Source organism: Ornithorhynchus anatinus, chromosome 1, assembly GCF_004115215.2.
Source record: "Ornithorhynchus anatinus isolate Pmale09 chromosome 1, mOrnAna1.pri.v4, whole genome shotgun sequence".
In the NCBI taxonomy this organism is placed as follows: domain Eukaryota; kingdom Metazoa; phylum Chordata; class Mammalia; order Monotremata; family Ornithorhynchidae; genus Ornithorhynchus; species Ornithorhynchus anatinus.
Genome location: NC_041728.1, coordinates 50080118 through 50104037, shown reverse-complemented (window position 1 = coordinate 50104037; position 23920 = coordinate 50080118). Strand labels below are relative to the sequence as shown.

The following is a 23920-nucleotide window of genomic DNA, read 5'->3' as shown; positions in this document are numbered from 1 at the left end:
ACATGCATGAAAGAGGACTGGTCTTGTTTTCAAAGTGTTTATTTACTCCAAACAAAGTAAGACAATTGAGTGCTTCATCTGAAAACCCTGTTCCAAAACCTTGTTTGCATTATTTTCAATATGAAAAATCTCACTAAATTGGTATTAATAATCTCCATACCTTCCTGCTACCTATATAACATGAGCTACAATGACTCAAGCTATCTTTTCTTAGCTTTACACTGAATTTCCCTGCACACTTGATATAAACAGACACAGTAAGAACATTTGTTTGCAACTGAGAAGTTCTGCCATCAAATGAAAGGACTAAATGTATCAAGAGAGAAGACAACAGGAAAGCACACATTTACAACAAAACCTCCTTATTTTATAAACAGAGTATTGATACAAAATAGGCTCCCAACCATGCCTCAAAATGTTTTAATGGAATTTGGCTAGTTTTTTCTTACTCTGAATTCTCGTTTATATTTAAAAAAACCTATTTAAACATGTTTCCATTCTTCAGCAGTAGAATCCAGAGATAGGAATTATTTTGATTCTTCCAAGTTGACTGGTTTGGTTGTCATTCACTAAACAAAAATATGAGAAACAATGATCAGTAAGGGCATTTCCTTTCCACGGACAAACCATGAACACCTCTTATCTAGTTTTGAAGATTTTGCAGATGATTTTAATGCATATCATTTGTGTAGCCTGACAAACTAATCTGTAGATTCTCTTGTAAACACAGAGGCTGAGTTTCTCTACCTCTTGAGCAACAGAATCTGAGTTAGTGGAGGAGTTAATTGATATAGGCAATCCGATACTGAGAAAGTAGTTTGCAATCTTATTACCTGGTTTGTGGTCGAGTCCATTTCAAGGCATGCCGGGGTGGCACAGTAATTGCAGGATGGTAAAAAGTACAGTCAGGTCTTGTGCACTGCGTGTTGAACCTGCAGTGCTAGGAAGAAAGAGAGAGACATTTTAAATTCAAATTATCACAGTAGGGAAACAGATCTTTACATATTTGCAGGAACCAGGTCCATTCTAAGTACACACTTTGAGGCCATAACTGTCTTCTTCCCTAGGACCTAATAACACTTACTTTGCCACTTCTTAGGGTCACAATTTTAAGTCTCTTCCCAGCGTGACAAGAGGATATGGTCCTCTCTTTTATTCCATACTAAAGGATTATATTTTGGGGAAGTACTTTAACCTAGGTTTAAAAATGAGCATATGCTGTTTATCTTGTTTGTCAACAATTCCACATAAGCAGCAGAACCCAGAAATACTTTGCTGACACCCAGAAGAACAGACCTCTCTACTTATTCCTGGGGATGGGCCTCATTTGTATACAGATTACTAATAAACTTGTCAAGTCACTAGCAACTGAACATATTCTTTAATAGAACTATCTCTACTTTCTTGAGTTACCAAAATAGGGGCTAGGCTTTTCACTGGGTTATGAGGAGACAGAATGATGTGAAAAAAATATGAAGGAAAGGAACGAAGAAAAATGCATATTTGTTAAGGGAGTTGGGATGACTCTACTTGGGGGAGAGACAATCTGAGGAGTTTTGAGTACTGGGTGGGGAGGGAAATCTCCTTGTAAAATATTTTTCACAGGTTTTTAACTTGTGAAAATCACCCTGGCCTCCATCTCCTGTCCGAGAGCACACACGTAACCCCCGCAAGTGCGGACTGCACTGGTGTCAGCCCAATGCAAGCAAAAGAACTTTTGGACTCCCAGGCAAAAGAACAATAACTCTCTGACTCTTAATTACAGTTTGAACTAAAAAACAAACCGGTTATAAGGGAAAATCACCAAATATTTCCCCTTTCCCAAACTAAGTAAAATTTAAATGGTACTGATAAGAAAATCCACAATCGAGTTCTTACTTTTGGATGGTAGAATGGGCATTCCATTTTCTTGCAGGCAGGAAAATATCGGCAGAGGTGATTATTGTTACACGGTGTTATGGTTGGTGCTAGGAATAAAGAAAAAATATGATGGACCAAGGCAATGGTTCTTCCCAAGCAACAAAGTTCAAGGATAAGAAGATTAAGCATTTCACTATTTTTATAGTCAAGATAACTGTAAAAAAAACCCCAACAAACTAAATACTGACTATAGAAAGCTATTTTACAAAGACTACTGAAAGCACTTTTGCCCTTTCAGAAATGGCCAATATCACTATTCAAGTCCTTTAGTAAACAGACCACCTATTTTCTGACATACTAAAATGATAAACTATGCAATAATATTTTTCCATTTGAATTTTAATAGCATTTCCTCCATGTTAATAATAATAACTGTGGTATTTAAATGCTAGGGTAGATGCAACATAATCAGGTCCCACCTGGGGATCACAGTCTAAGTAGGAGGGAGAATATGTTCTGAATCCCCACATTTTGCAGATGAGGGAATGGAGGTGCACAAGTTTAGTGACTTAAAGTCACAAAGCAGACAAGTGGCAGAACTGGCATTAGAACCCAGGTCCTCTGACTCCCAGGCCTGTGCTCTTTTCACTAAGTTATGCTACTTCTCAATGGGTGGTATAAGTGCACAGTGCTAATTTTTTAGCAGTTGGTAAAAACCTAGAAAATTTCAGATTTTAATGCAAACACCCCATTAGAACTGCCTGAACTGTTATTTTAGGCTATTAAGCCTGGACAAACCAACTGATGAAAAATAAGTTTCATGTTGTAATAGGTAAACTGGCTCACCTGTTTTAGGAGGCAGAACTGGGATTCGTCTACTGGCATGAGTGTAGGGACACTCTGGTTTGGTGCACTTAGAATCATATTTACAATTTGGATGAATAAACAAGCATTTATCAGCAAATTTACAATTAGGGAAGGCTCTGAAAAACATAACAAATTGTGGTTATTACCCTCACTCTGCTTTGATTCACATACTCATAATGAACTGAAGACACCAAGAAATGGATCCTCATTCAATATTTTTGAAATATTTTATGTACTTTCTGGGTCTCCTGAGTACCAAAGGAGGGTTATTTAAAGATAAAGACCAATCAGTACCAATCCAGAAAGATTATCTTTATGGGTTAGAAATAAGAAGCACCAAAACTTTTAAAAGAGGCGATTTTACCAGCTTCTGCAATCCGAAGTCCCTGATTTTTTTGGTTCCTACACCACCAGAAATTAAAATGAAATGCTTAGAAGAGATTATTTATTTTGAATTTTAGCAAGACTGTTTTTACTCCACCACCTAGAATCAGCTGTCTGAATATGAGTTAGGTGGGGAAATTAGGAACTTAATGAAGTCAACGTGTTGAGCTACTAAGATCATGGAATGCTGTCAATAGTTCCCCAGTTCAGTGCTCAGACATACAAAGTACACACGTGGTAAATACTGCTATCATGAGGAGAGAAAGAGCAACAGTGCTAATAATTAGGACCAAAGGCATTAAGTGTTCTACAGCAGTGCTTTTCAACCAATTCAGCATAAAGTGTCTCAGACCCTGATATGAAAATCTTGGAATGGAAAAGATAATTCCCACTGCCAAACACCACACTTAATTTCCCCAAGTGTTGACTGTGAGAGAAGATAAAGAATGAGCTGAGGATAAGGATAGTTCCCTGTTACAAATGTATTAGCTGCAGAGAGTAACAGGTGGCCACCTTCTTGGTAAAGCTCTGCACAGGCTTGGGGCCTGGTTTGGTTAGGCCAGCCCATACTCCCCACCCTCAATTTGGGTGTTCTCAATGTGGGGTTGGGGGTGAGGGGGAGGGACCACAGCCTTTCTGCCTGTGTAGCTGTTATGCCCAGCCCACGAGCAGAATTAACACAACCTACAAATCCCAGGAGTCCAAAGAACCAGAGCAGGTTTAAGAAAGAAGCAATACTTTTGTGCCCTACCTAGCTTTTAGTCCCTGGAAGTTTAGGCCAGGTCCTAGATATCTGGCCAGGAAAGGATTCTGCCTCTCTCATTTCAGTGCAATGCCTGGATGCAAATATAAATTTACAAATATGCTGCACAATGGAAAAGCACAGCTCTGAGAGGCAGTTTCTATTGAGTTCTAGTTTCAGGACCCAAAATTTTCTGGACTTCAAACCCTGGACTGAAAATAGTTTGTGCATTCAGTAAATTGTTAAGCTTTTTAAAAGTGTTTACCAATAGCAACAAATACGTTACAGCGGCTGATTTAATTAAAGATACTCTTCCTACTAATCCTGCAATACCAAAAGTGGCACAGAAAAATACTCGATATAAGCAATTCAGTTGGTCCTTTTCCTGGCTGAGCCTGTCTGGAAGAGAAAAAGCTTCAGTGTAAGTGAATGTTAGCCCACTGGGTCTAACAACATCACTTGTCAAACTCCCCTATACTTGTCCACTTGAACAAGCAAGCTCCAAAACAAGGCATTCAAACTCACCCCATCCCCATTTGTCCCTCTGAGTACTAAAATCTTTTAAAGAACAAACAAAAAACTTCATTATTCCAATGGCATATTTAATGTTTTGTGTCTAACTGTACTCCAGTCTAGTGGTTCCCCTTACTCCTGTTTTGTCTGTTATCTGGAACTCTACCAACTGAGTTTCACTGTTTTGAAACACCACCACCACTGAGCAATGCAAAGACCAGACAATGGAGAAAACAGATGGAAAGGACATAAAAACAGAGCGCCGTGAATTGTATCGGCCACTTACTTGCACGGGGATGTGGGGTGGTGATAAGCACACTCATCCCCATTTTTACAGGCAGGCCAGTACTTGCAGCGCTCAGGCAGTTTCTCTGGTTTCTGCAAAACATTTAGTTCGCTCTCTTCAGCTGTGGGAAGAGGAGGCAGAGGATCTGGTAAATTATTTGTGGACCTGCCTTAATTCATGGTGACTTTTTAATTCCTTTCACGAAGAATTTCTTTTTTCAGAGGCCCCCCATCCATCTTCAATCTTAATTGAAAACAAGTATCCTTGGGCTTACAGTAAAAGCCCAGGATCTGGATTAATGCTGGAAACCAACTTCTGATGAAGGCTCAGGAAATGCACGTACTGGTTCCCTCTGTAAGAAACCAAACACTGTTGAAGACCCATTACGATTCTGAATTGGACCAATACAAACTCGAAAGGTAGGGGCAGCAGGGAAGGAGGAAGAGGCTCAAAGGCCAGAATGATTTTAATAATACTCTAATGGTTCTCTGTAACACTGAGTTCTGAGAAGAGGCAAAGGAACCACAAAACTGAGCAGAGAGAGAGATGACCTTAGCACTTCTAATAAAGGGATTCCTATAACAAGGAAGGCTGCTGCTGCTTGAATCTTAAGCAAAAGTCATTTATTTTCATTAAATTATCAGTTGTATATTTGATTCAAATCCTCTCATTTCAACCACTGCCTTTCCTAAAACTGGACTCTGTTGATCTGTTCGAAAGACAGGACCACAGCATTTTAAATGACTGCCCCTGGCCAATACATTTTAGTTGATATCTATGGGGTAACTTTATGTTGAAGAGCAGCTGCTAATCTCTAGTCTTACCTCAGTTTTATTAAAGTTCTAAATGTTGATACTCTTCCATTACCAGCAAGATGGATTAGATTAGGGAAAAATAATCCTCTCAAATAAATGATTTTCAAAATGTGTGTCTAACATCCTCATTTACCAAAAGCTGTGACTTACTCTTCCCTTTATTTGAAGGACAATTATCTCTATAATAATATAGGCACTCAAATTGTACTTCAAACACTGGCAGTTTTCCAAGAACTGACCAACAGACTCCAAATCCCCACAAGTGAACTTGCTTGGCCCTAACCAGCACATCCTGAGAAATCTAAATTGCCAAAATAAAAGCATCATGAAGTAGTAACAGGGCATTCCAGGGGCAGTATTACTTAAGTGTTTTTTTCAGAATCTTGTTTTGAGTCTAGTTGCCAGAGAAGACTGGGTTACCACACATCTACTGTATTTATTCTGGGAGCTCTTGGCTATGAAAATCCTTTTATTCTTCACAATGCTACTAATGGATAGTTAAAGTTGAGCTTGACTTTTGGTATTAGTTAAGCATTTTCTCCCACTGTACTAAGTTTTGTGGTAGATACAAGATAATCAAGCTCACCGTCTAAGATGGAGGGAGAACAGGCATCTAATTCCCAATTTACAAATAAGGGAACTAGGGTACGGAGAAGTTAAGTGACTTTGCCCAAGGTCACACACCAGTCAAGTCAGGATTAGAGCCCAGGTCCTGACTCCCAGGCCCAAACTCCTTCCACTAAGATATGCCGCTTCTTTCTCCATGGTAGTTAAATTGCTATGCTACCTTATGGCATTGCAGCTTTTTCCAGGACATCACTTCAGTTGACTGCCCTCCAAATATACTGAGGCAGAAGCTCTAATTAGAGGAAGCTCTTTATTCAAAGAGCTACAGGAAAGGACTTGGAAGGAAAGATCTAAATATCTAATCTAAGAAAGTGATTTTACATAACTTGTCTGTTGTGTCACCTTGGACAAGTCACTTAACTTCTCTGTGCCTCAGTTACCTCATCCGTAAAATGGGGATTGAGACTGTGAGCCCCACGTGGAACAACCTGATTACCTTGTATCCACTCCAGTGCTTAGAACATAGTAAGTGCTTAACAAATACCACCATCATCATCAAATTCCAATATTCATTTTGCTTTGTAATTTCCAGTCCTTTGCAAGGTCCAGAAATTCTTCCATAATGGGGTGTTTAGGAAGGGGTGATGGGGTGGAGATGAGAGGCTTCTCTGGCATTTTCTGTACTCAGGGAATAAACTGTAAATGGCTGTCCATTTCACTGATGGCAATGAGCTGGAAGGGATGAATAGAGATTAAGAACATCAACTCCACCCCATCTCCACACTTCTAAGGAAGGCTGTTAATTCCTACTACACAAAGTTACCAAGTGGTGATGAGTCTTTCAAACTTCAAGCAGGCAGTTGAACCTTTGGGAAAATACTCAGGTTTTGGGTTTTTCTACTTAGGGGTCCTTTCATCCAGCCAGAGATTTTTCAAGTGCACTTTAAGAGGCTAGTTTTTCTCAAACCAACACTGATAGAGAGTATGTGAAAATCTCTCATAGATATAGCCCTCAGAATAGCAGCCCCACTCTAGAAGGATAATCTGAATGAAAGAAACATACTATTTGGAAAATTTCCATCGGGATCATCATGCTGCCTATTCAGCATAGGCAACAGCTGGGCCCGAAGGCCTTTGATTCCCTTGTTTGCTGATGCAGCCTGGTTTTCTGGATCCTGGTTACCTTCATCACATATCTCCTCCTCTTCTTGATCCGACATATATCCTGGGGGACTGGGGACACCATCTAGAGTCACTATAAACTTGGGACTTGCCGGTTTATCTGCTGGAACAAGTTCTCTGCCAGACAGAAAATACCACAGAATTAGGGAAAGCTGAACATAATCACAGCTTCGCAGCAAAACCTCTTCTGTCATTTCCTTGATTGATAAAGCATATTTCTAGAAAGAAAATACCAGTTGGATTTTTTTTTCAATTTTTAATGCTATCTGTTAAGTGCTTACTATGTGGCAGGCACTGGGGTAGATACAAGCTAATCAGGGTGAACATAGTCCCTTGTCCCACATGGGATTCACAGTTTTAATCCTCATTTTACAGATGTCACAGAGAAGTTAAGTGATTTACCCAAGGACACCCAACAGCTAAGTGGGGGAGCTGGGATTACAAGCAAGGTCCTTCTGGCTCCAAGGCCCATGCTCCATCTACTAGGTTTTTCTGCTTCGTCTTGGTGGGGAAATTTTTGTTCTCCCCTGGGTACTGATGGTGCTGAGAGCACTGCTGGTTACGAAGTTATTTCTACATCCAGCTTCTTGAGATACTGATCTAAACTGGCTCAAACCTTGACACTGCATATCCTGCACTCCTTTAAAATCCATGGGATGTCCCTTGGAATCCGATGAAGACACTTCACTAACTCTCACCTGCCCTCAGAACACTCCCAACCACTGCCACTCCATGATTTACCAAATATCTTCCACATCTGGTTTCCACTTGAAAGGATGATCAAATATTTCAATTATTCTCTTCCCCCTGCCCTGAAATACTCAGCAGCTTAAATGACCTACACCACTTCAGAATGAATTGGCAGTTTTGGGGAGATCTTTACCTGCCTGGGCTCTCTCTGAGCTGTTTCATTTTTAACTCCCCTGAGTAACCCACAGATACACATATTTCATTAATTCAGCACAGTATGCATCAAGGTTTTTGCTACTCATCTACCTCTAAACCCAACACACCTTCAGAGACTTTTAGATTTCAGCATTGTGGAAGCTGAAATATTTTAGTTAGCCTTGGATTTCTGTTCATGGCCTAACTTGGGAGTATCAAAATAAACATCCCTATCCTTGAAGACCAATCATGTAATGGTATTTTTGGAGGGCTTATTGTGTGCAGAACACTGTACTAAGCACTTGGGAGAGTACAATACAACAGAGTTGGTAGACACATTCCCTGCCCATTAGGAGTATACAGTCTAGAGTACTGTAAGAGTTGATAATTTAATAACTGTGTCATAGGCTGAGCACTGTACTCAGCCCTGCAACAGATAAAAGCTAATCAGGTTGGACACAGACCTTGTCCCACATAGGGCTGATGGTTAACCTGAAATGCTTTGCCCAACAATCCTTAGAAAAAATGAGTTACCTACCGGGTTTGAATAAGGCGGCCTGAAAGGACCCGGAGGGCATCTGCATTCTTGACTACCGATTCCTGGTTCGACGGCACTGCGGTTTCTTCAGCAAGCTTTGGCTTCTTGAGAATAAATGACCTGGTGTCTGCATGGACCATCGAATCCATATCGTAACAATCTAAACAGAGAAAATTCCAGAAAAACTAAAATTAACCTCAGTGTACTTTAAAGCATGCTTGTCTTTCTCACATTACAGCCTGGAACTTTGACTTAGTACTCTACACTATTGATAGCCACCTTTCAGAAGACCAAAAAGAAGAGATACTGTTTCTGTACAAAGTTAACTATGATCATTTATAGGGCTTCCGATGAATATTCTCAAAGATACCAATTTCTTATCTTCACAACACCTATTAAGTGACCAAAGAACTTGAAATCACACTCCTTATTCAGTCAATAAAATTCTTCAGAAGGCTTATAAGAAATGTCTCATAAGACACAGCTTCAGAATCAGTATAGGATTTCTCAGCAGGCATGACTGTCTCAAAAAATAAAAAATAAAAATAGTAAAATAAATAAAAATCAGCCAATCAGTTGTATTTATTGAGCACCTACTCTGAACAGAGCCCTTTACTAAACCCTTGGAAGAGTATAGTATAAAAGAGTCGGTAAACATGTTCTGTGATGATGATTGTGATTTTTGTTTAGCACTTATTATGTGCGAGACATTGTACTAGACATTGGATACAAGCAAATTGGGTTGGACACGGTCTCTGTCCCATGTGGGGCTCACAGTCTCAATCCCCATTTTACCGATGAGAAGTCAAGTGACTTGCCCGAGGTCACACAGCAGACAAGTGGTAGATTTGAAATTAGAACCCAGGATTTTCTGACTCCCAGGTCCATGCTCTATCCACTAGGTCATGCTACTTCTCTGCTCAGAAGGAGCTTACAGATTTAGAGAGGTATATATTAAATTATGGATATGTGCATAAGTCCTTTGTGGCTGAGGGTGGGGGTAAATTAAAGGGTACAAATCCAAGTGCAGGAGTAGGGGGAATGAGGCTTGACCTGCTTGGAGTAGATGTGATTTTAATAAGGCTTTAGAGGTGGGGAGAGCAATCATCTTTTGGATATGAAGAAGGAACGGTACACTTAGCAGGTCATGGGCAAGGTAGGTGAGATCTATGTATAGCAAATAGGTTGGCATAAGAGAAGCCAAGTGAGTGTGCCGGGCTACAGAAGGAAATCAGAGAGTTAAGTTAGGAGGGGCAAAGTGACTGAGTGCTTTAAAGTCAATGGTAAGGAGTTTTTGATGCCGTGGTACATGGGCAACCACTGGCAATACCTGAGGGGTGAAGAAATATAGACTTAAGTTTTTACAGAAAAATGATCTGGGCAGCAGAGTGAAATATGAACTGGAAAGGGGAGAAACTGAGGCAGGGAAGTCAGTTAGGAGGCTGATGCAGTAGTCAAGGAGGGATACAATATGTGCTTGGATCAATAGGGTAGCAGTTTGGAAAGAGAGGAAAAGGCAAATTTTAGTGATGCTGTGTAATTGGAACCAAAAGGCTTTGGTGACACTGAATATGTGGGTTGAATGAGAGAGATGAGCCCATGATAATTCCAAGGTTATAGGCTTGTGAGACGCAGGGCGGTGGTGCTGTCTACAATGATGGGAAAGTCAGAAGGAGGACAGGGTTTGGGTGGAAAGTTGAGGAGTTCTATTTTGGACATGACTTACAAAAAACACCTCAATACATTATCATTAGTATAGGGTACTTGCATGCATATATATTTTTTAATTGCAGTCTGTGCCTTACAACACAGTAACCAAGGCAGCAGGATTAGAGAAGCAGCGTGGCGCAGTGGAAAGAGCACGGGCTTTGGAGTCAGGGCTCATGAGTTCGAATCCCAGCTCTGCCACTTGTCAGCTGTGTGACTGTGGGCAAGTCACTTAACTTCTCTGTGCCTCAGTTCCCTCATCTGTAAAATGGGGATTAAGACTGTGAGCCCCACGTGGGACAACCTGATTCCCCTGTGTCTACCCCAGCGCTTAGAACAGTGCTCTGCACATAGTAAGCGCTTAACAAATACTAACATTTCTTTCACTGGCTGCAGCCATGTGGAACTGTGCTTGCCCAGGTGAGAATCACCCTTTTTAAAAGTAAGGCAACTATCTTTTAAAATAAGGACTTGCAGTAAGCTTGGAGCTGAGGAGCAGAATAAAAAAAATCCACTCCTGGCAATGTTTAATATCCAAATCTCAGAAATTCTGCTCTTAGGTAGATTTGATACATACAAAAATATTAATAGCTAGAATAAGACTGGGATTACGCTATTCCACATTTGAATTAGGAGTGGGAACATGAAAAGATAGGGGAAGATGAGGGTGGTGGTGACAGTCTGGAAAAGCTAACAAGCAAAGCACCGGTAAAAAGAAATAATTCAGTAACAAGTATGCATCTAGGCTTCTCGATTACCTTCAATCCCACTGAAAGACTCTAACTATAATGAGTGGGGCTCAACAAATGTTAATTTAGTTTTCCAGCTGAATAAATATACCACTCCACAGATTCAAAGATACAGCTTAAACCCTGGTCTACCCTCACTGAAACAATTGCAACTCTCAGGCACAGGCTTCTATGTTTTTTGTCGAAGAAGTTAATCAATCCGAATATATACCTCAAATGGGCTAGGGAGAGGAGTGTGACCATCCACAGTAAAAACACTGCATTTTTAAAGTACTTATCATTTAAAGAATATTTCAGCTTTATAAAAGAATTCCAAATCTAATCCTCAAAGTTAAAAACATGCTTCCCATTTAAATACTAAAAACAGATCAAAGAGATCCCAGGTTTGTGGGTTTAGGCTGAAAAGGTTTGCCCTGTCCTTCTGCTCACTTTTCAGGTGAACAGATGAAGATCTAAAGAATAAATGATTTAGTCTGAAACTGCAGCTCACATAGCCATGTAAGAAATTTTTTCCAGTCCTCTTCAGCCCCTTGACATCACTGGATTCAATACCTAAAGTAAGCCGACTGTTCTGCAAACTGTTTCTCCTATGGCTATTGCCACTTCCTGTCCCAGGTTTTCATGCTATTTCTGAGCCTCAATGTTTTACTTCACACCAAGTTTGTGACTGTTCTTTGTACCTTTCCATGTCCCCTGGTTTGCCAACTTTGGGTTTTGCAAACTTTTTCATCATGTCCTCACCCTCTTTTCCCCAGATCTCAACAGCTCACTATTAAAAAATCTTGCCTGGAGGCTCAGTGTGGCCCTCCTGCACTGAGCCACTGAGTCTCATGGTACCATGAGATTCTTAAGTTTTCTGCCTGTTTCTTCACATCCTCACCGTCTACAGCTACCTTTACACTCCTGTCATGGATTAAAGATACAAGTAGACTTGACAAAACATTTCAGTGAGTACTTTCTTTCTAAAGGTAAGAGAGTTAAGGCTAAAGGCAGTTAAATATTCAAGTCCAAGTGAGCTACTAAAACACACAAATGATCAAAGCACTAAGCTGTGAGCGATTTGATCTATGCCTTCAGGACATCACTCCCCAACTTCCCACCTAAACTCTCTCCTGCCCACATGAACACACCTCCACCACACTCCTGTGTCTCATAAGCCCAGAGCCTTGTCATTATCCTCAACATCTTTCTCATTCAACCCACACATTCAGTCTGTTACCAATTCCTGTGGGTTCTACCTTCACACATCTTTAGAATCCACTCCTTCCTCTCCAAACTGCTACCATGCTGACTATTCACTTATATCCCACCTCCACTACTGTATTAGCCTCCCTGGCTCCCATGCCCTGTTCCAACCAATACTTTATTCATTCAATTGTATTTATTGAGCACTTACTGTGTGCAGAGCACTGTACTAAGTGCTTGGAGAGTACAATTTGGCACCAGATAGACACAATCCCTACCCAACAAAGGGTTTACATTCTACTTTACTCTGCTGCTCGGATCGCTTTTCTACAATATTCTGTGCACGGTTCCCCTCTCCACAGAAACCTCCAATGACTGCCCATCTGTCTCCATAACAAACAAACTCCTCACCATTTGACCATTCGCTGTAAGGCTCTGTGCCAAGGTGGACCTGGGCACCGGCTACCCCAAGGTCAAAATGCCACCGGTGACGTAACCTCTCTGGCCAGAGGGCGGGGTGGGAAGATAGGTGCCCCTCACCTCCGTGCAGACCCAATAAGGTATGGAAGGGGAGGGAGAGGAAGGAGCGGAGATTGAACAGGACGGAAGTTGGGACCACCCAAACCACAGGTAATAAATACCTATTGCCTCTGGTACTCTGGTCTCTTGGAGGATCACAGCATTAGCAACAGCCCCCCACATGTCTTTCCCTGCCCAGAGCAACAGACGCCCATTCTGCCACCAGGACCAACACACAGAGACAGGGGTCACGGGACAGGTGAGGGTAATGCATAAGTGGGTTCAGTGCATAAGTGGGTAAGGTATAAGTGAGTGTAACGCATACGTGAGTTTAGTGCATAAGTGGGTAATGTATAAGTGAGTATAAGGCACATGTGAGTTTAGTGCATAAGTGGGTAGCGTATAAGCGAGTGTAACGCACAAGTGAGTTTAATGCATATGTGAGTGTAATGCATAAGTAAGTCTAAGGCATAAGTGGGTTCAGCGCATAAGTAGATTGAATGTCTAAGTGGATTCCTCCCGAGTGGGTGCACACGTGGTGAGAGCTAGCCGCCTCACCACGTGCAAGGAGCGCCTACGTGAACTTGACGCAGAAGTGGGCTTTAACGTGCAAGTGGGTTTAATGCTTAAGTGGGTTCCTCCTGAGTGGGTGTGCACATGGTGGGAACTAGCCGCTTCACTACGTTGTGAGTAAACCATAAGCGAGCTCTGCCTGGGAGGGCCCTGGTGTCCGCCCACACGCGAGTAACATACCAGTGTATTCCTCCCATTAGGGAAGCTCTAACACCATATTTCTCCCAAAGGGGAAGCTTTAACACCATATTTCTCCCCAAGGGAAGGCCGATTTGTCGCACCTAAATAACTAATTAAATTCAATTTGCCCTGCGGAATAAATTTTATACGAACTCAGGTTTTCCATATCCGGTCTCTCTCTCGCCGCGCCAATTCCAAAAGAACCTGTCCCTGGCGACGGGTGACAGGCTCTTAATCAGCTCTCTCTCCCTTCTACCAGTCCTGCCAACTTTGCTCCTCTAATACCAATCTACTTACTGTGCCTTCATTTCATTTCTCTTACCACTAACCCCCTTGCTCACGTCCTCCCTCTGGCCTGGAACATCCACTTCATATCCAATGGAGCACCACGCTCATCTTCAAAGCCTTATTAAAATATCTCCTCAAAGCCTTCCCTGACAAACCTGCCATTACCCCACCCTATTCGCCCTCCCTTCTGCATCGCCTAAGCACCCTGGTCTTACCCCTTAAGTACTTTAATATCTCCACCCCAGCCCCACAGAATTTAGGTTCATATCCTTAAACTTTCCTGCTTCTGCTATCTGTAATTTATTTTAATGTCCATCATCCCCACTAGATGGTAACACAGTATAGTGATCTGCCCACAGTAAGTGTTAATTGATTGATTACTCCCAGACGTGTACCTTATAAGTGCTGTACGATAGTTTCATAAAGGAAATGTAAATTAATTACTAACCTTGAATCACCTGTACGTTTTCCTCCAGCCCTGAGTCAATTTGCAGCCGGGAAAACAACTCCCTCTGTTGAACTCCTAAAGAAAGAAAGCGTTTTAAAAAAATACTATATAATTTTTTTAAAAAAATCAACACCTGTGCCTCAATACTTTTCTAGTGTTAAAAATTATTAAATCTAAGAGAGTATTTCAGAAAAAATTTATATTTTTAATCAAAAACTTTAAAATCACTTATAACTCACACACCAGCACACTGTAGTACTATCCCCACACCCTGTTTTCCCATAACGTGCATGGCTCAGTGGAAAGAGCCCGGGGCTTGGGAGTCAGAGGTCATGGGTTCGAATCCCGGCTCCGCCACTTGTCAGCTGTGTGACTGTGGGCAAGTCACTTCACTTCTCTGGGCCTCAGTTACCTCATCTGTAAAATGGGGATTAACTGTGAGCCTCACGTGGGACAACCTGATGACCCTGGATCTACCCCAGCGCTTAGAACAGTGCTCTGCACATAGTAAGCGCTTAACAAGTACCAACATTATCATTATAACATGGAAGTGGCCTTCTCACAGAACTCTACGCTAAGGAAAACTCACACGGTAAAAGTAACCAAGTCCAATGCCAGGCACACGCATGCCACCGTTTCTTTTGTCATCATGTTACGCTCTTCCAGGCAGTTTTATGCTGTCCAAGAACATTCCCTAATTCTGCTGCTTCGTTCTAGCCAAAGCACATTGTGAAAACACGCATTCTGGCAGAACTGAATACTCGTACAAGTAGGGCACTAATCAGAAAAAAAACCCTAATAGATTAATTTATAGCATTTGCTAATGAGGAATTAAATTCAGAAAGCTTGACAGTCAGAATACCTGTACTTCTCTCTGTCAGGGTATTCAGTCTTAGGCAAATAATTTATGTCTTAGGCAAATAATTTATCTTCTTGGAATTTCCCTTCTTTCATCAGCAAAATGAGAGATAATATTTGCCACTAATTGTGGGGCTGTTAGAATCATGACTCATAGGCAGGTTTCAAAAGCTTTAAGGGCCCCAAGAAACCTAAATCGGAATAGTTACATACTATGAATGGCTGATATGGCCTACGCCCACCTTCAGAAAATCTGTGTTGCTTTCCCAAATGAGAAAAAAGTAGTACAAGGAGCTAGTCTGTAGTAACCCGACAAAAGTCTAGAAAGACGAAGTGATTAATAGGAATGAATATTCCAATACCGGCACAATAAGAACAAATATTTAGAGGATTTTTCTCATTATCCTGTAACGGGGTTACAGAAAGAATTAGAATTCCACAGCTTTGATGCTAAATACTGTATTCAGCTATCAGGACAAATCACTAGGACAGGTTGAGCTTATACCCTGTAAAGCAAAATAAGTAGCAGGGCTAATAATCTCAGCCAGGGAAGATTATTTGAAGATAACCTCATCCTCTCAATATGAAAATGCTTTGATCAATCTTCCTTACTAAAGAGCAGAAAGTACATTGTGGAAAGAGGTAGGCCACAAATAATGGCAGAATTATACTGAACTCCAGATTTCCATTACAAATCATCATGCTCGCAGATTTTTTGATCACAGAAGCATAAGCAGCTAAATGCCTGGGCCAGCTCTGTTTCAGTCTTAAGTAGAAAAACATTAAGAATGAGAAAGAGGAAGGAGAATGTTGTCAATATGTTTACCTTTTCCAATGTTTCTACAGCCAATTATTTTTAGATCAGCTGTTTTTGAATGGATTTCAATTTCTTGAAAGTCTTCAAATTGCTTCTTGGATTCGGCTACTGTTGCTTCAAATTCACTCAATTTAACCTCCAAAGATGAAATTTTTTCTTCACTCAGCACCACCCTACCACTTAAGGTTCCCATGCCTTTTTCTATCGTTAAAACGGTTGCCTTCATCCTTTTAATTTCAGCCACGTCATTAGAAATTTTCAATAACAGCTTTAAAATATGGTTTAGGTTCTCCACTGAAGACAGCCCAGCAGGTTCATCTCCCAATTCAACTGGTCTACCTGAATCGACTACAGGTGAAGATGATGGCAAGAACCTTGACATTTTCACAAGTTTACTGTTTAATATACTTTACCATGAGATGACTTTTCTTTCAACGGCGAGTTAGTTTAGGCTGATGATTTAAACTGCTCCTCCACAGAGATAAAGGTACAACTTAAGAGGCACACCTTGAATGTGAACTGCATTTAAAAATCTACATTAAAGACAGTTACCCATCTTGGAACCTTATTGAAATGCTGCTCCGAAAACGTATAAGTACACAAATGTTCCCTAAATCCCCAACTTGGCAGCCCTGATTGTGTGAAACCTGTTCCTCAGGAAGCGCTCAGCAGCTCACTAAACCACGGACCCTATTGTTGCAGAAAGACCAATCTTCACTCGTGATTGGCTGACAACATGTGACAGGTTAGACTTTTCCCATTGTTTACCTCATATGATGTAAGCGGTAGGGACTGAAGTAGAATTTACCAATTTATGATATAACCGTGGTTCTGTTGGCTGCCACCTAGGTTTGTTGAAATTTGTTTTTCTTCCCCATACCCGAGAGCTCTAGACCCAGAAGCTCAGAAAAGCACTTAGTTCAGTGCTTGGCACTTAGTAGGCGCCTTACGAATATTTTGATTGCAGAGCTAATCAGAAAAGTAGGGAAGGAATGCAGTAAAGGAAACCGACAGGTGAAGAGGTATGAAAATATGTGTTTTTTGTTCTACTAAGTTACTTATGGCTCAGTGGAAAGAGCCCGGGCTTGGGAGTCCGAGGTCATGGGTTCGAATTCCGGCTCTGACATTTGTCAGCTGTGTGACTTTAGTCAAGTCACTTAACTTCTCTGAGCCTCAGTTACCTCATCTGTAAAATGAGGATTAAGACTGTGAGCCTCATGTGGGCCAACCTGATTACCCTGTATCTACCCCAGTGCTTAGAACAGTGCTTCGCACATAGTAAGCACTTAACAAATACCAACATTATTATTATTATACTTTCACTTTCCAAAGTGCTTCCCCCTTCAGTTATCAGCCCTCAATCACCCTAGTGAGATAAGAGTAAGACAGGTAATATTTCCATTTTATAGTTGGACAACTAAGGCACAGAGAGATGATGTGATTTGTCCACGGCACAAAGTAGGAAACCCAGCATAGCCTAGTGGAAAGATCATGGACCTTGGAGCCTGGGTTCTAGTCCCAGCTACATCACTTAGCTGCTGTATGACGTTAGGCAAGTTACCTAATGTCTCTCTGCCTCAATTTCCTCATTTATCAAATGAGGATTAAATACACCTGTTCTCCTCCTGCCTCCCATCCCCTTAGATATGTCCCTTTGTGTGACAGGGACTGTGTTTAATCTGCATATCTTGTATATAACCCAACACTTAGTCCAGTGCTTGACACACAGTGTTTAATAAATACAATTTAACAGCATGCCCTCCCACTTCATATCCATCAGATGATTACTCTCCCCACCTTCAAAGTCTTATTAAAAGCACATTTCCTCCAAGGGGACTTCCATGACTTCAGCCCCCGTTTCCTGGTATCCCACTCCCTTCTGTGACACCTTCACACTTGGATCTGTGGCCTTTATTCATCCCTCCCTTAGCCCCATAGCACTTAGGTATGATCTGAACTGTATTTATATTAAGGTCTATCTCCCTTCTAGATTGTATGCTCATTAGGGGCAGGGAATGTTTCTACCAACTCTGTTATACTGTACTTATTATAGTGCTCCACACACACTAAGTGCTCAATACACTTGACTGAATGACTGACTGAGTTAAGAGTTAAGACTAGAGTCACAATCTTCTCATTCTGACCCCAGAGTTCTTCTAAATGAAGAGATGCCCATGATAATAATGATAATAATAATGACATTTGTAAAGGGCTTACTATGTCCCAAGCATTGTACTAAGCACTGCCTTCACAGTTATTCCTTACCTGCGACCCACATATTAACACTCAGGGGTGTGGGTGGTTTTTTCTGTTCAGGTACATTTCTGTGCCAGAGATGATACTCAACCAATAGGCGTATAGTCAACAACAAAGAAAGAAGCACAAGAGCCAATATCTATATCACGATAAGATTTCAACAGTTCTGGAACCTCATAATGCTTAAAAGTCTTCAGTACCCTTAAGGTACTGACAATTAGGGAGGATTATAACAACAATGTTTTAAATTAGAATATCATCTCATCCTAAGAGCTCAAGCTGTTAATTGATTTGCACAGTAATGTACTTTAGCTTGTTTTGGGTAGGGAACATATCTATCAACTGTTATATTGTACGCTTCCAAGAGCTTAGTACAGTGCTCTGCACACGGTAAGCACTCAATAAATATGACTGACTGATTGATGTATGAAGCTAAAAAGTGAATCAGAAAGACAGAAATAACAATTAAGTTTCTGAAAACCTAAAGTATCATTACAGAACACTCTAAGGCAACTTCTGAACTGGCGGGGGGGGGGGGGGGGTGGAATTCGTGTGTGTTTTTTTTTCTTATTATGGCAATTATATAAGAGGGAGTTTGGTGCCTTTGCTTCTTCAGGTTAAAATAAAAAAAAAAATAAATTCCCACTCTCTGATCAGAGACTTTGCCTAATAGGATTAATATTCCACTCCTCGGTCTCCTTCCCTGAGTTCTCCTCTGCCTCCCACCCTCTAAGTGGGGGTCCCTCAAGTTTCAGTGCTGGGTCCCCTTCCACTCTACATCTACAACCACTCCCTGGGAGAATTCATTTGCTCTGATGGCTTCAATCATTGGGTATGCCTGACTAAGCAACTCCATTACCCTGTAAGACCACAACTGATGTTGGAACAGTAAATAACAGTTGGGTTCAGGTAACAACTCCATGAAGAACAGGGTTAGGGATCTCACTGTTCTGACAAATGGTGCTGCCCCATAAGGTAACCTTTCATGCAGGGAGGATCTATACAACCTCTGAAACTGAGCCCAAAGAAAGCAAGAAAGTGGGAAAGAAGGTAGACATGGAGAAACATGGGAGAGACACTGGGAAAGTACCCCTGTATCACTTATGAGATAATCAGACTGATTTCTACTGGGAAGTCACTTGGAACATGTGGAATACAATGAAATCTTTGGTTCGGTCAACACTTTCTCTGAACATACATATGACAGTGACTTTCAAGAAAACACCCCAAGGATAAAGAATTGAGTATTCCATTTTCCCTTACCTTGAATTATTTCTAAATTCTGCTCTTTTGGTTCCTCTACTTGTACTGGGGGACTCTGCCTGGAAGGTCTGCCCTGCCCATGGATCACTTCTATTAGAGATTCTTCTTGAGCAATTCGAGTTCTGGGAGCAACTGGAACCGTTTGTTTCTGTGGAGCTTTCACATGAAAGGAAAAGAAACACATATTTAAATAATAATAATAATATTGGCATTTAAGCATTTACTATGTCCAGGCCCTGTACTAAGTGCTGGGGTAGATATGAGCAAATCGGGTTGGACACAGTCCCTATCCCATGTAGGGTTCTCTGAATCAATCAGGGCTCAGTCTGGTAGGCTAGGACTTCAAAACCCCATTGTCAATACAATAGTAAGATATTATATAAGCAATTTTAGCTTACATAATACACTTCACAAATTTATCCACATAATTACACACTGCTGGTGGCTTTATATAATGCTAGTTGAAGTTAACTATGAATTCAGTACTCTCCCTCCAAAGATTGAGGGAACTACATTTTATACATTGAATATATTCCAAGACCTACACTAGGATCATTCAATTTTCCATCCTCTAATCAACAATGGTGCTTTAAGTCCACTTGGGGCCAAGCTCACTTTGAAGTGGATGTCTTCGCAACAGCTAATATGCATCACAAGAGCACTGGGGCAATCCAATTCCTTAGCCAAAGAGTGCTGGCTTTAGACAAGTCAATTTCCAGGGGTGGAGGGGAGGGCAGATCATCTCCAACACCAAAATTTGACTGCCAGGAATGACTTCTTTTTCTCAAGGGCGGGGAGGTGGAAGGCAAGGGGAAATGAATGGCAGAGGAACCAGAGTCACAGGATGGAAAAGGCCATTCTGATATTCCACACTCTATGTCCAAGAACAGAACAGCAGAATTTAATGACACCACACTGTGCTGTTTGGCTGTTGAATTAGATGGTGATGAATCTTAGTGAGATGAGGCTAGTTATCACCTATTTTAATGTAGCTTAACTTTCTCTCTAAGAATACTTGCAGGCTAATAGTAATTGTGGCATTTGCAGAACACTTACTATGTGCAATGCACTGTATGAAGCAAAGGGGTATAAGATAATCAGGTCTCCTGTGGGGCTCACAGTACAAGCAGGAGAGAGAACAGACATTGAATTCCCAATTTGCAGATGAGGGAACTGAGGCACAGAAGTAAAGTGACTTGCTCAAGTGGCAGAGCCAGGATTAAAACCCATGATCTCTGCTGCTTCTCCTTTTAGACTAGTTTAGTTATTCTCTAATACAGTTTATTTTATGCTCCTTCATAAACAAAAGCTTGGCTTTTGTCTAGCTCTATGTCTCACCATTCATATTCTCTCTCTCTTCAGAGATTAAGATCGTTGTGGGCAGGGAACGTCTGCCATCTCTTGTTGTACTGTACTCTCGCAAGTGCTTAATAGACTGCTCTGCACACAGTGAGTTCTTAATAAATACCATTGATGATGCCTACAAAAGGTTTAGCACTCAGCTGTCCTGAAGATTACTGGGACTAGAATGAATACCAAGCAACTGGTAAAACTCCCCAGTCTTGACCAAAACCATGAAACTTCCAAAGGTTTTTCTATTTAACCTGAACAGAGAAGCAGTGGGGCCTAATGAATAGGCCACAGGCCAGGGAGCAGAAGGCTTTGGATTCTAATACCGGCTCCACCACATTGCTATGTGACCTGGGCAAGTCAGTTAACTTTTCTGTGCTTCAGTTACCTCATCTGTAAAATAGGGATTAAGAACGTGAGCCTCATGTGGGACATGGGCTGTGTCCAACCTGATTAGCTTGTATCTACCCCAGTGCTTGGCTGAGTGGTTAGGGAATGGGCCTGAGAGTCAGAAGGACTTGGGTTCTAATCGTGACTCTACTACATGTTTGCTGTGTGACCTTGAGCAAGTAACTTAACTTCCTTGGGCCTCACTTACCTCATCTATAAAATGGGGATTAAAACTGGGAGCCCCATATGGGACAAGGACTGGGTCCAACCTGATTAAGTTTCATCTACTCTACAGCTTAGAACTGTGCTTAGCAGTAGTAAGAACTTAACAAGTACCATTATTATTATTACAGTGTCTGGCACATAGTAAGCACTTAAATACTGTTAGAAGCAAAAAAATAAAAATAAAAAATGAGTAGATCTTCCACTATGTTTCCATTTCCTTCTTTTCATATTCCCCGTTAATAATTTAGTACTGGGTAAAAGGACTCATTTTGTCTCCGTCCCATACGACATAAACTATCTGAACCAGGAAGTCTTTAACAAATCTCATGTTAAATCCATTCTTCCCTATAAATATCTTACTTCTATGCCCCACCCCCTGACCCCTAACCCCCTGCAACAGTTTTGGGATTCAAAAGAAGCATTTTATTGAATTCTCTATATAATTCTCCTACTTTTTTAGTTTTTTTTAAAAAAAATACACCATGGCATCCAGTCCTGTTTGGAATAGAGTATAAAATAGATTGTTAAGCTTCAGGAACTTAAATCTCCAACTAGTGAGAATTAACTAATCCAGGACAAATACAGCATAACAGAAACAGTGTTATTTTTCAGTTTGGAAAAAAAGTGACAGATTGTCTACCTGTCTCCCTATGGCTATAGCCTCTCTGCACTTAGGGATGGATGTGCCTCCCTGTTTGTGGCTGTGGGGGAGAGGGGAATCACCTGTGTGTATCTGTGGCAGTGGGAGTGACTCCCTTTTGTGGGTATGCCTGTGGAGACGAATACAAGCACGTGTGCTTAAGCATAATTTCACTGCCTTGGTATCGCTGTCTTCTGCTTTTCTCATTCTAATTCTTTTGAATAAAGTAGGTGGCCGTGTATGTTGCAGTTTGCAGTTCTAGTTTCTGTTTCGCCTCCCCCTTTCCCTTTTATTTTTATTTAACCTATCCCTACTCTAGTCTTTATCTTGCCCTTATCATGAATATATCATGATTCATTCTGACATAAACCCAAAGGAGTCTATGCTATTTCTGTTGAGCTTATTTGTAACTTTTTTCTTTTTCAGTAGTTCCTCAGACCTCCACTTTCCTCTTTCTTTCTTTCATCTACATTTCCCTTACCTTCACTTCCTTTCTTCCTTACTCCCCCTGTGTCACTGTTTCCCCTGAAGTAGTGATTCAAGACCTATAATTCTCAGTACAGAGGGGAAGCACTGTGCATGGGCAGGAATCTTGCCAGACAGAATGATTTTATTTTACATAAATACACGTACACAATAAATTACCTGTGGAATAGTTGGTTGTTTTTGTAACTGATTCTTGGGCTTCAGATATTGCTTTCAATATGAGATTCTTATTAGCTTGTTTGGAAGGTGGGAGAGAAGGCCTAGAATGAGAAAGAAAAGGTGAAGCAATTTACTATTAGGTGTAAATTTAGAAATATTTATATTACTTCTCTGAAGGTACTTAGATTTGAGGGACCAGCCATTTTTATCATTACACATTGGTCTTTTTTACTTTGAAAGCTTCTTCGGGAAAGGGCAGGAACTTCAAATTTTAATATGACCTTTATATTTGGTTACTGCCTATTCATTTTTAATACATACGGAGCTCAATGTTTTTCAAGACTCTCCATCTATCATAGCCTAAATATTTTCCTGGTTTATCTATGAACAATAAACTCTCCCTCATATGCCATTTCTAGACTTCAGTTTGAAACCAAACTGAAAGATACCGAACCATGCATTCTACAACTACCATAGTGATGTCTCACTCAATTGCCACATAGGGCCAATTAATCTATCCTATCCTTGAATAGAAATGTACCGTGTCACTAATTTAGCTGTTGCCAAAATAATTTTTACTGAAGGGGCTTCTTGTCCTCCTCTTTAAACCATTAAAAAGCATAAGCAGGTATTGACCTTAAAGATCTTCCTTGACAGAACATTCTGAGTTTGGACAAATAGCATTTCTGTCTCCCCGCAAGACTGTAAGCTCGTTGTGGGCAGGAAATGTATCTATTACATTGTACTCTCCCAAACGCTTAGTACAGTGCTCTACACACAGTAAGTGCTCAGTAAATACAACTGAATGATTTACTCGGAGTATGTTACTTTATCTGATGTATTTATGAACCACTTGGTGTCCCTCCCTCCCTGGTGACCTCAGCAGGCTATCAGGTAATCTGGAAACTTCCTACCCTCAGTCTCTCCTGCTCTACCCTCCCTTCTCTGCCCCACCACACAGAGTCACCAGGAAAGGTCACTGTGTTCATTTTACTTCTGAAGTAAAACTTGATTACCTTATCAGGAGAACCTCTATGACTCGAAATAAATATATTAAGCCATCTAAAAGTGAATGAGCACAGGAATTCTTTGACTTAACCCATCTAAAAGTGAATGAGCACAGGAAGTCTCTGACTTCAGACCAACAGCACTTACAATACTTCTAAATTCACACTGTTTCTGCTTTAC

General features: G+C 40.9%; 1 protein-coding gene across 3 annotated transcripts in view; it reads right to left on the bottom strand.

Moving 5' to 3' along the window:
* Positions 1–23: 23 nt before the first annotated feature.
* ZC3H14 (zinc finger CCCH-type containing 14) overlaps positions 24–23920 on the bottom strand; it is a 46233-nt gene continuing 22336 nt past the window's right edge. For 2 of the 3 annotated variants that reach the window (XM_029059664.2, XM_029059749.2), the window contains 10 exons: positions 22733–22833; positions 19483–19638; positions 14289–14363; positions 8640–8799; positions 7098–7333; positions 4653–4773; positions 2707–2843; positions 1879–1967; positions 834–940; positions 24–569 (listed from right to left, as the gene is read on the bottom strand). In XM_029059664.2, the coding sequence (XP_028915497.1) occupies positions 563–569; positions 834–940; positions 1879–1967; positions 2707–2843; positions 4653–4773; positions 7098–7333; positions 8640–8799; positions 14289–14363; positions 19483–19638; positions 22733–22833 (1189 nt within the window). In that variant the 3' untranslated portion in view covers positions 24–562. The remainder of the gene's footprint in view (positions 570–833; positions 941–1878; positions 1968–2706; positions 2844–4652; positions 4774–7097; positions 7334–8639; positions 8800–14288; positions 14364–19482; positions 19639–22732; positions 22834–23920) is intronic. The other variant, XM_029059833.2, reaches the window with a different exon arrangement.